This window comes from Apaloderma vittatum, unplaced genomic scaffold (genome assembly GCF_000703405.1).
Source record: "Apaloderma vittatum isolate BGI_N311 unplaced genomic scaffold, ASM70340v1 scaffold15726, whole genome shotgun sequence".
NCBI classification, from domain to species: Eukaryota; Metazoa; Chordata; class Aves; order Trogoniformes; family Trogonidae; genus Apaloderma; species Apaloderma vittatum.
The window spans coordinates 16508-29728 of NW_009722413.1; the positions used below are offsets into that span (position 1 = coordinate 16508).

The 13221-nt window shown below is 39.5% G+C and overlaps 1 protein-coding gene across 1 annotated transcript; it reads right to left on the reverse strand.

Moving 5' to 3' along the window:
* Window positions 1-3334: 3334 nt before the first annotated feature.
* TSHZ1 (teashirt zinc finger homeobox 1) lies at window positions 3335-7244 on the reverse strand (the record flags this gene model as incomplete). The annotated part of the gene is made up of 2 exons (XM_009871775.1): window positions 3335-6689; window positions 6792-7244. Coding segments are annotated over 2 exons (3083 nt in total), but the record flags the coding sequence as incomplete, so codon positions are not given.
* Window positions 7245-13221: the final 5977 nt, after the last annotated feature.

Genomic DNA, 13221 nt, shown 5'->3' on the forward strand with positions numbered 1-13221 from the left:
TTTAAATTTTAGTGAACAGATGGTGAAATCCCACTTCCTGCTACTTTCATGCTGGGAGAGTCGCTCAATACTGCATCAGCCAGGAGACCGACACCTACAGAGCTGCAAGAACACTCCACATGGAAACTGGCCTCTCTTTGGAGGTGCTCTAATCAGGACCCCTGCAATATTATTTAAAGAATATCACATGCTTAAATTTGAGATAGCTTTAGAAATTGCAGGCATAAGCTGATGGAGTGTGCCTTGATTAGTCTAATGCAGGATAATGTGTGTATTTTTATACCTTTATACTTAATTGCAATTGCATTCTAGTGGCCTCTATGGTAAGGACAGATTATGCTTGGTGTCATTATTACCAGCATAACTACCCAGAGAAAGCCGTAACAAAGTTATGATGCAGAAGACATTAGTGAATACTCCACCAAATGCCATTAAAAAAAAGTAAAAAAAGTCCTTGCATTCAGGACAAATGCCATCAGTACACAGACCTCTCAAATTTGCAGTGGTTTGCATCAGCTTCAAAACAGCAACACAGAGAAGCGCACAGAAGGAGAAATCAAACCTGTGAAATACACAAAGATCCTCCCCTCTGAGAACAGGTACAAGCAGATATGTAAACATCAGCAATATAATGCTGAAATTAAAATAGCTTTATACAACTCTGAAACAAAAGAGACGTAACAGATATAAAACACAACACAAAATAGGTACTACTATGAGGTTAAGACTCTTGCATCTTATTTCTTCAAGACCAGTCCTGAAAGGCTGTGTGTTCTCTTCCATGTAGTAGCTTTAGTGGCTACTAGTAGAATAGCACAAACTTACTTTTGTTGAAATCTTATCAAAATAAAAAAGAAACAAGTCTGCAAACTAATTCTGAGGAAAATAATAATGCAGTTTTCAATGGTGCAAACATTTTTTTAAAGGAAAATTTTCTGAAATATAATATTCAAACAAAAGTGGCAAAAATCCAAAGGATAAAGATCATACTGTTGCTATGCTTTATTTGGTTAAGCAAATGAAATGTTACAGCCCTCAGATTTTCATCCACTTCATATTTCAGTCTTAGAAAGTGCTACATCAGCATAGTCACCAGGTAGAGCTGCTAGTTTACTCTAAATGGACGTTCTTCAGACACTGGCACAGATGATGAGTGATTGTCCAATTCTGAAGCTATCAGAACTCAATGGATTTAGCAATGTCATAAACACCTCTCGAGGGAGTCACCTGGTGTTGAGAACTCACTTTACATGCCGTGTTTCAAAATGAGTTTTAATGGATTTACATTAGATTCAAACCCACTTTAGAGCTATTATTTCCCCCTTTCAACCTTTTCACCCAGTACCGCAATGTAATACAGCATATTCTATAATCACATATTTGCAGGCCTGTGGTAAAGTAAACAAAACTTCAAAGGGTTATTATTTAAAGACTCAATGTTACAGCTGTAGCCCTGGCTGTTATTCTTCCTCACCACCCCTTGGGCCCAAAGTACATAATCATCCAGTAATTGAACTGAAATGTCTAAATGGCTAGATCCCCTGAAGGACATAGGTAGTTAGCAGCAAAGAAAGTAAGGGACATTTAAAAAGAAAAAAAATCATGGCACTTTCCTGCACTTTCCTACTTAGAAATACTATTTTACATGTAACTGATCCGGACCTCCGAGGCTCTTGCAGAAAACAGAACAATGCACGGATATTTCCAGGGTTGTAACTGAAGTAAAGATTAAATGTAGAACTGTGCTGTACTTGGAAGCAAAGGTCTTATATTTGAATTCCTTCCAGAAGAACTGAAAAGAAGGAGGAGAAATACACATACGTGCACAGAAGTATACATATATATATATAACAAGAGTATTACTAATACCACGTGAAAGCAAACCCCTCTTGGTCCTCATATTTAATAGCCCCTCCAAAAACTGTAATGGATAGCAGATCCCAGGCTTTCATACACTGTAACTGTCAAAGCACCCAGGAGATAGAGTAGTGAAGGCTCTGACAGCTCTCTTTTACATTCTAAATGACATCTGCATTCAACAGAACAGAAATAAAGATTAAGGGAAACACCTGATATGATAGCACTCAGCTTACCTCAAAATGCAATATTTAAAAAGTACAGAGAAACATAGGTCTGCCTTCTTGTACTGTAAGTAAGAACCAGTGTCAAAGCCTCAGAGGTCTCCACCGCTGCCAGAATAGCAAGTACCGTCGCATTCAATAGAGCACAGGGGCAGAAGCCACAGCCTCTTACTGTGCCACTGTTGAAATCAAGAGGTGTTTTCCCTGAGAAGGAAGGGAGGAGACAATCTTCGAACACACACACACACACACACACACACACACACAAAATCACTACGAGCACTGACATACAGGAAAATTAACTGGGCCAAAACCTTTGCGGCCCTTCTTGTACTTCAGTGATGAGCAGAACAGCCGTCGCCAATTGATGGTGCCCCACTAGTTCTGTACCTTTCACAGCACGTACCTACCGCAGATCCCTTTTAAGAGAGCTTCGAATGAAACACGTCGGCGTACAGATCACGGGAGATGATTTCAAATAGATCTTTGCCAGCTGATTATATAAACGATGCCTCTTATTGCTGGAATAACACCTCAAAGGCAATATAATGACGACATGACAATGTATGTAAATCAAGAACTGCATGTGGGTTTATTTTACACTTGAGAAAACAGTGGATTTAATTGTGTGAACCAAAATGTACTGTACAATATTAATGATAAAACATCAAAATGTATAATTCATAGTGCATTGCTTGCTTTAGTTTTATTTATTTAATTTTTTTGTCAGATAGTTCCTTTAAGTACATGCATCTGGAAAGATGCAGGTGCCAGTAAAATTCCTCTATTTATATCAAGCTGCAGGAACTAAATTTTATTCAAAAAGTGTGGTTTTACATTATATACACAGAAATCGAATATAAAATGACAATATAAAAAGTTAAAAGAGAAAGCATACAGCCAGAAGGTACAAAGAAAGTTGAACAGTTTAAAATGGTACGATATGTAACATGTATTTTTTTAAGCTGATGCTGGCAATTTACAAGGAACAGAATCCAACATTTGCCCCATTTTTTTGTTTTCATTTACCAATGCAGCACACTATAGAAAGGTCAGCTTGTACCAAAGCTTAACATTTGTAAATAACTATAAACTGCAGTATTTTACAGGAAAAAAAAAAAAAAGGAAAAGAAAGAAAATAAAAGAGCATTTTTTACACTTGTTTTAAATAACAGCTTGCATACTTTTTTTTTAATTTTTTTTTACTTTTTTTTTGCCAAAAAGTGGCAATTCTCAGCATCCAGAGGGTTTGGGCATAGTGGCAACTTGGTTTGCTTTTTTTTAATTATTATTATTTAACTTATACAGTTGTGGCTTCCTAACCCCTTGAGTACTACACAGCTCTCCTTCTTCCAAGGACTGCATGCACAATTTCTTCACAAACCAGTTCTGCATTAAAAAAAAAAAGAAGCTCATTCATTTAAAAAAAAAAGTTCTGCTTCCGACACAGCTTTTTTTTGAATTAAACATCTTTAAGCCTTTTGTTTTGTTTCATTTTTACTTATTTAGTCACTGGGAAAGGCACAGAAATGCTATTACAGTTCTCAGAGGGTTAAAACTTGACACTACCAGGTTCTGTGACCTTTATTGTCATGGCAACTTTGTAATTTTAGGATGTCTCTTTATCATTGTTCTTTGTGTCTTTCTTTATGGCTAAATTAATGTCTCTCAATAGTGTTTCCCACTATATTGTACAAAAGATAGCTTAACATCAAGGACAGATGTTGAAAACAAAGGTCAGACTGTGACTCACAAAAAAATAAAAACAGAAACAAAAAATAACCATGCACAGATCAGACAAAGAGCATATAAATATAACTACAAAATAAGTGTAAGAAAAACCAAGGTCCAGATAGGCAGTTCAGCAACAAAAGTAAGACTGATTTCAGAGGCTCAGGTCAGGCCTAGTGCAGTACTATGAAGAAGTTTAGTGCAATGTTCCTGTGGTCACTTGCATACCTGGCTGCTTACCTGGACGCTATTGTTTTTCTAACTCAGTTACATAGATCAGATGGTCCTCTGGGGACTTGCCGTGTGTTTTACTAAGGTGCAGTTTGACTGCATGCTTGCTTGCAAAAGTTCGGTTACAGAGCTTACACTGGAATGTGGAGCCTAAGTCCTCCTCGGCAATTCCAAGTGAGCCCAAAGTCTTGTTTGTGAGGACTTTTGAAACATTCTGCTGTTCTTGAATCTGATTAAGTGGCAACTTTGACAGATCCTTCAAACTAAACCCTAGGTGTGTCTCTAAGTGATTTATATATGTAGAAGCAGTCCTAAACTGAGAGGCACAATCATTGCAAAAGAAAACAGGATGTCCTGTGTCCAAGTTCTTTAAAAATTTAGTTCCACCTGTCCTCCTTAACTGATACTTCACATTGGCCAGCCAGTGGCTAATTGTGGTCATGGAAAGACCAGTAAACTTAGAGATGTGTACCCGCTCTTGTGGACCTAGGTCCGACATAATGTATTTGCCTTCTGGGGTCTCCCTCAAGCTAGAAGCAAACTGGGCTTGAAGGATCAGAAGATGCTGAGGGTTCCAGTTGGACTGTCTGCCCTTCCTCTTGTGTACTGGAGACAGTTCGTCCAGAGCTTCCTCAAAACTGCTCCCATCAGCATCAGACTTCTCTGACACAGTAGACGGAGTTGAAGACTTGGGTGTCAAACGCCCTGTGAGGTTCTTCACCATATCGGAAATATCCAGCAGGGCACTCTCCCTCAGCGGGGATGAGGCAGAGTCAGCCACACTGGAAACAAGAGGTTTGTTTTTGGACTTGGTTAAATCAATAGGTTGATCGCTGTTCTCATAGTAATACCGGTCAATAGCATCAGCCTGCTTGACTGGAGCGGTTGGGTAAATGGGTTTGTCCAACATGCTGTTGCTAATTTTGTACAGCATGGCCAGAGGGTCCAGAGAGGGGCTTACCGGCTTAGAAATTTTGCCTAAGTGGGTATTCATAATGGACTGTAAAGCGCTCAACGGATTGATGAAGGATGGCTCAGGCGAATGATCTGTGATGATTCCCAAGTTGTTACAGCCATTTGCAACCTTCGTCTTAAGTGGCTCTGTACCATTTGGCGTATGTGCTTCTGCTAGACTATCCTTTTTGACCTTCTGAACTTCCGGCTCAGAGCTTTTCTTCTGCTGCTGTTTGCTATTTATTTCCTCTGTTTTCGGGAAGTCCTTGTTTTCCTTAGCAGCAGGTGACATGGGTTTGACTGGAGAACTCTTCTCCTTCTCCAAAGGCTTTTCTTCCTTCTTCACATTGATTTTACCAGTAACTTTCTCCACTAGTTCCTCCATGGCAGATACATTGCTCTTGTGAGGTGGGGGCGTGAGACTGCCTGGGGAATGGATGAGCGCATTGTGTTCTGACGACAGCGATTTCACACTGCTCGCGTAAGACGGCTGCATTTGAACGCTCTGCACCGCAGGCTGAAGGGGTTTGACGGTTCCTGGGAGCTGGTAAGCTGCATGAATACTGGGATATCCTCCCCAGGAAGGGGCTCCGTTCTGAGCTTTGCTAATAGCTGTTGTCACCGTGTTCTCCAGGGATTTCAATATGTCTATTCCGCCTTTAGGACTATCATCGAGGTCCTCCTCTCTGAGGTACTGATACACAGCTGTTGGCTCGAATTTCTCCGTAGAGTCCTCATTCTCTTCCTTAATCTTTTTTTCTGTTTCACTGACCACCACCTTTTCCTTCTCTAGGTCTTTCTTTTCCTCCGAGTTTGTGGAGCCCGCCGGGGAATCAGGCTGCTTTTTAATATTGGAGGCCGGCAGCCTTGTGTGGGTGGTGGGTGGAAGAGGTATAGACTGTATCTTCTCCTCCACCACAGGGTCCAATACCAGCTGTTTGCCTTTTTTGGAAGCAGAATTGGTCACCTTCAAGAAGTGACCAGTGACCATCATGTGAGCAGTGAGCTGCTGCAAAGTGTCATGGGAACTGCCACATTCCATGCATTTCAGTATTTGGGCTTTGCGTGCCTCAAACTGCCAAGTGTAGCTAGCACCATTTTGATAGCCATAGCGGTTGTTTGGAGTAACATAGGGGTTGGCAGTTTTCTGATCCTTTGCAGACTCACCCAGTGAAGCTTCTGCAGTGATCCCTGTTGGCTCAGGTGAACAAGGGGAAGCCAAGTCCTGAAGTGCTCGCTTTTTGGTAGAAGGGACCAATTTAGTGATGGCTGGTACTGGCTCCTTCAGAGGCACTTTCTGGTAATGCTTTGTTTTTATCATATGGACGCTGAGGTCTTGCAAAGACTCGAATGAATGCCCACAGTACATGCACTTCAGCACTTTCTGGGCATCCTCTTTGCCTTCCATTTCCATAAGAGATCGTTTTCTAGGCTTTGACCACCGTTTGGTCTTATCAGCTTCTTTATCTCTGTTGTCGTCACGGTAATGTCCAGTTTCATTCATGTGCACTGTTAGCTCCACCAGTGTGTCATAGGCTGCACTGCAGTCTTTGCATCGGAACTTGCTAGCACCGGTGAACACAGACCCATAAAGTTTATTGTTTTGCCGGTAAAGCTGTACTGTGCTGAAAAGACTAGGCTCTGGGAGAAGTCCGTACGATGAGGTCTGCTGCAAAGTTTTAGCTAATGCAGCTTGGTGCCAGTCATAACCTGAGCCACCACTGTTACTATTACTGTTACTAGTATTACTGGTAGTTGTACTGGTGCTAGTGTTGGTACTGGTAGTACTAGTACTCTGGGAATTGGCATTGGTGTCAGTACTGGTAGTGTTTTCATTCTGGCTGATTCCGTTGCTGCTGGTGGTTGGGTTGGATTTCTTTAAGTCCAGAGCTAAACTGGACCAGCAAGTCTCTGAAAGCAAATTTGCATACACAGCTTTTATTTGTGCCAAGCTGTCCTGTGGATAGGAAACATTGTCTGTGCACTGAGGATCCTCTTTCTCTTCTTTAGAGGAAGTGCTTTTGAAATGGGCCAGCTGATCGCTGTTTTCACTAAACGGCGAACCATAGCCTGCATCCTGATTAGTTGCAGTGCTGACTGGGGAGTTCTGGTAGCTTTGAGCCTCTTTGATCTCTGCTTCTTCATTGCACAAATATTCATTCTCCTGGATGTCCAGAGACAGCCCATCATCTTCCACGCTGTCTTCATCTATTTCTGCTGCTTTCAATTCCTCCTCAGGAACATATGCTAAAATACAGGAGGGGAGACAGGGGGGGAAAACAAGACAAAGTTATTGAACGCGCACATTTTACATCGTTGCTGTCTTCTGTGCTAAAAGCAGTAACCATAAAGACAAATTCTGAAGATATATCCAGAAACCAAACTCACCATCACTCACACACTCCACCTATAAATCCATGTGCACTGTCCTGCTTACAGTTCGATATCAGTGCTACCTAAGAATAAACTTTGACTTCAGCAGTAATATATGTGCCAGGACCACAGCAGATACCGTAATATCAAAACTAAAATCTAACAAAGAGCCTACTAAGCCCGTTTTTATCGACGTAAAAAATGGCCTGGCACCAAGCTATGTTTACTGCACTATGTATGTGCAACACATTGCATCTGACATGCACCCCTCAGACCGGCACTCAGAACCACTGGCTTGACCAACTCCATCTTGTCAGTGATGCCTTTTCTGGAAAACTGGCCTTAGCCACAGCTTCAAGGGCCATTTTTGCATCACTGACACCTGGCTCTAATGCAGCTGTACAAGGCAAGTATGTCAGGTCAGCTGTCGCAGGGCTTCCCGGTGGCTGGCTGTGCTGGGTCCATCTGAGAGCAGAACAGCTTCTGTTTTTACAAGGTGAAAAAAAGGAACAAGACCATGATCGTTTTCTGAAATGGCTAGGATATACTTTGCCTCCTGTTACAATCTGATGTGGGTCCTGCATTTATCGTTTTGAAAACAGAAGCCAGAGACTAAAAGTAAGTGTTAGAGATTAATTTTTAAAAGCAAGAAACAAAGAACCTGAGAACTCCCTCCCAGCTTGATTATCGACTCAAGGTAAATACAAAACTTTGCTGTTGTATTGTTACCTGGTGAAACCACATAATCTTAGCAAACTACTTTTTGTCTATATCAAACTAGTTTTTAAACTAGCAAATGTGATATTCACGAGCAGATGGCCATTACATCAAAACACATTTACTCCAAGGGCCCAATTCACAGAAGTGGCTTACATGTACCTAAGTGATAAATGTACACTTTCATTGCAAAGCAGAAAACATACTTGTACACATTTCCCTCCAGTTTTGTAAAAGAAGCTTAAAAAAAATCACAGTGATAATGGAATGTAGATCATTTATAAGCATGTCAAGGCAGAAAACATGGATTGTGAACAATCGTCAGTAACCGAATAAAAAAGTGCCTCCTTGTCAGGTGAACTGTGCAGCAAGTGATGGGGAAATGTGGCATACGTCCTTCCATGGTAAAACACTGAAAGAAAGCCAGAAAAAGAGGCACTTCTGCTCCTATGTGATATGAAGAAAATATGTATTATCATGTTAACAACGCTGAGGTCTTTTTCAATTGTGAGGAGCATAAGCACAAGTTGAGCTTTTGTTGTACACAGTTGCTAATATATTCTGAAACTTCTTTTCTGAAAAATAAAGAATCTTCTCTCATTTTAGTTGAACACTCTTTGAACCATTTTTTTTTGTTAGAAAAGTAACAGTATTATGGCCAATATCGCATTCTGTTTTCACCTTTGCAATTCAGTCAATGCAGCCCTAATTATTTCAGTCTGATCTTTTAAGATAAAGTAGGAAAGTAGTCCACCTAGTACTGGGGTAGTACTGAACCTTAAGATGCACACTGCATCTTTTAGCTGTCCTCAAAGTGTCAAATTTTTTCATAAGATAACTTGATCTTTTGGTTTTAAAGAAGTGTTAAGCAGGGCCCAACTCCTTACAGATGCGTCAGTTGCAGGTGTTTTCTAATATGTTTATAGGGACTGGTGATTACTAAGCACAACAGAATCACTACAGAAATCCTCCTGTAAAAGGATGGGAAGATGCCAGAAAAGCATGATAAAAACAGAAAGAAAAATATTCTTAAAAACGCTTTTAGTCCATAAAACAAAGGAAAAAATACAGAAATAGTAAAAGACCTAAGAAGTTAGTCAGCTTCCCAGCCTCGCAGTAATGCTGATGTGGAAACACTCTGCAGGTATTTGAGCATGGTAGTACCGCTGCAGTTCTGAACTTGAGGTATGCAGGCAGAACTCACTCCCACAGCCACAGTCTAAGCTCTCTTAGCTCTCTCATTAAACACAACTGGTTTCAGTTATTTCTAGCAGCAAAAGACAACACATATATATTTTTCAGAAAAGTAAAGAACAGTTATAGAAGTATATAGTTTCTGATTCTGAAATTGCTTTTCAATAAAAAATTAAAAAACTCTGAAACCTGAAATGCATAAAAATGGACAGTTACCATCTGGCATTTTTACTTTAAAAAAACCCCAAGAAAACATAGTAATCATCAACAGACAGTCACCAAGTAGAAGCTGAAAACTGAGGGAGCCCGCATTCTGAGATTATATGAACAATTATCTTCTTACTAACCTCAACGGAACTGTGCCAATTTTCTCTAATTTTCACGCCTCAATATTTTTAATAAATATATGTAACAAACTGCTGTAAGATGCTGAATGCTGCTATAGTTGATACAGCATTTCATAAGAATCCATGTGAATTATCTGCTTCAATCTCTTAATTCTAACTTGCATAAAAATATTTTTATAATTACTATATATATCCATCTAAATATCTACTCATGTAAAAACTCTAATTGAGCCACTGCCCTTTTATTTTCCTTTATTTTTTATGACATCTTTTCTCTATTCTTGTGCTTTTGCGCTTTACCATAAAACCAAAAGGAACTAAACGACCCAAGAAACGTTAAAACTACATGAAAGGTCAGTGTTAAACTGTCAAAACAAAGAAACTGTGACAGTGCAATATCCATCCTTCACTTACTTTCCTAGTCCTAGGTTCTGCTGAAATTACTGCACGATTGAGTTCACTCTCTTAATAATATACACTGCAATGTAAGGGTTAAGAATGTATGATTGGACAGGACTCTGATATTCTATGATTTCAGAATTTAAGTCAGATTCTAAAAAACCTGAATTTACATGATGTGGACACTCACATGTCTGTACAGTCGTTATCTGAAATAACACAAGGAAATAATGCTTCTTAACCAAAACCAGAGTAATTTACCTGAAATGTTTAGTTTCTATCACTGCAATCAAAGAGAATTTATTCAACTCCTTTAGTTACCTTAGGATACACATACAATACCTTTTCATTCAAGACTGCTAAGGTTTATAAGATGAATAGCAGCATGCTCAACATATGGTATTTTGCAAGGTCAGTGCAATTCTCTAACTGAAAAGGTTTCTGTTAGAGCTAATTCAGAAGCACAGGAAAGGAAGAATGTTAATTTCTAAAACCATGTATGTTTTACTAAAATTCTCACATAAATTTGACAAACAATTAAGCTTTGGAATTTTAAATACAGGAAAAATATTCCTGTTATAATGACTTGCAGAGACAAATAATATTCTATGTCAAATAACAGTGAGATGTTCAGATTCTCCTTCTAAATTATAATAGTTAGATCAGCAGACAGACAGATTTCAGACGGTATATCTTTCTGTGACCGATAAATCCTCAGCAATCTTCTCCAGATATTTCTGCACCTGCAAACACAGTGCTGGTTTACACAGATCTTGAAACCACACAAAAATACCAAGAGCAGATATAAGCAGTGATCCACCTCAACAAAAACTATGTCCACGGCAGAAGAAATTACAGAACGTAGTATCAGCTTCTCTTTTCCTTATCATTCGTGAATGCAGGGAAAAAGCTTTGAAATGCAAACAACTAAAAATTATGGGGAGCAGTTTGTATTTCTTTTCTTCTTATTAAGTCCTGCTAATATTTTCTGCCTCTAAAATGTGCCTTCTGGATGCCAGTGCTTCCCCATAGATATACTGTCATCTTTGAGCAGTGTTAAAAGCTGTGCATTCTAATCTAAGTGGACATGAGACGCTATATATTGTACATGTGAGTAGCACAGCACATTGTGTTTGCTTCAGTGAGAATATTTACACTATAAATACACATCCATTGTTTGAAAAACCAGATGGAGATCCTAAATGTAAGGATGTGGTTAAAAATATAAAAATCTTCACATAAAACCTTTCCGTAACCTTGGACCTGTGCTTTTGAAGGAATCTGTCTCTGCGGAGGTATTCTTTTCCATTCAAAAAGGGATTCAGCATTGAATACATTATTTTGAAAAGGACAAAAAGTAATGATTGTATTTGTTTTTAACGGGGTGCAAAATTAAATGTAGTAAATTCTTCAAGACATAAATTTAAATCCTCCAAATAAATAAATTTATTCAGAAGAAACATCTAGGTATTGAAGGCCACAATTCAGTAAAACAATTGAATACTGAAATATTTTTCACTGAAATACGTATTTCATCATTTCATCAAACAGGGATGGGTTTAAGTCTTCATTAAATCAGGGATTACTCTGGTACTAAACAATAGTGGCATGATGTGAATATTCGCCATTCTTCAACAGATGTATTTCCACTGCTTCTAATATTTACCCAGCCAACAGGAGACAGCAGCTGCAGAAGTTTTCACAGCCCACACTGTCACCTTGCACAAACTGCACTCCAGGCTGGGGGTGACTTTCACTGCACACGAGAACACATTTCACATCTTGGGCAAAAAAAGCACAGATAGAAAAGAGAATCTATAGCTACACATCTCCCTCATTACAGAAAAACAAGAGGGAGAGGAAGAAAAACATTAACAGACAGGTTTCCAGAATCCAGTCATAAGAGTTTTACAAAAGAATCCAAAATCTCACATTGTGAGAGGGTAACATGCCTGTTAGAAGACTTGTGGAATTTCTGTAAGAGTATATACAAATGAACATACAAAATTCTGGCACAGATGCTACAAATCTGAGTGTGTGTCTATATTATGATGTCACTACAGTGGAAAAATATGGCTTAGTTATGACAATGCCTGAGGAGCGGCACAGACCATCAGACAACCAAATAACCTTACTATAGTGTTTGTGTCTTCCATTTCTAATTGCAGCAAAACATGGGGCAAAATACTGGAAGTGCCTACCCTCTAATTCTAATTCAGTGAGTCTGAGAAGTAGATAAGGTACTGCAACAAGAACAACCTCCATGCTTCTAGCAGGTTGAATGATAACCCTTAAAGGCATCCCATTAAAAACCAACAAAAAGATTCTTCACCTCCTTCTCTTCTCTTCCCTATGCCCTTAAAATGAACGCTGCAAATTCTTAGCCAATGCTGGCAATTGGAGAATGAAGCAGCTTGCATGTGAGTATATCTTCACAGTGATTCTAATCTGAGAAATTTACTCGCTCTTCCCCTTCTATCTGATAAACTATACATTCAAGCATTCTCATTAGTGTTCGGATCACCAAAGAGAGCTGGAGATGAATCAGTCCATCCACCCCTCCTCTCCCTGCTCTGTCGAGATTATTTCATTGAAACGTTCATTTTCATCCCTGCTGGCAACATTAGAATGGAAGTATTTAACCTGTTTCCATTACTTATACAAATTACCATTATGGGGTAGGACAGATGTTAGAAGCACGCCACATAACTGACTTCCATACATTCTTTACGGGGAGGATAAGAAGAGGGAAAGCTGTTAGATCATATTATCCAGTCTCAATAATGTTCTCTCCGCTAACAGATTCATTAACTTCCAGCATCAACGTTTCACTTTCTTTCTGCGTGAAAATGCTCCATCTCCTTGAGCTCATTTAATTTGGAGCAGGAAATCTTTGTCAGAAATAATTTTTTGATCAGGTGCTCTAACTAAGGGGTGAAGGGGGGCTGGGGAAAGAATAAAGAAAAGGAGGGGGGAAACCCAACACCTTGTCGAAAATGTTATTTCTCTAACATGGATGATGAAAGAGAAGTCAGTTAAGATGCTGGTACTCAAAGATGGCTGTCACTTCAGATAGGGGATGGCACGACTCACCTAGACAGGTGACGCTTTGGTAGAGCAAAGGCTTGCTGCATTATTGAGAGCACCAGAGATCAGGATGACAAAGACTGTAGGCCCAGGGTGCCTGGGGCTCC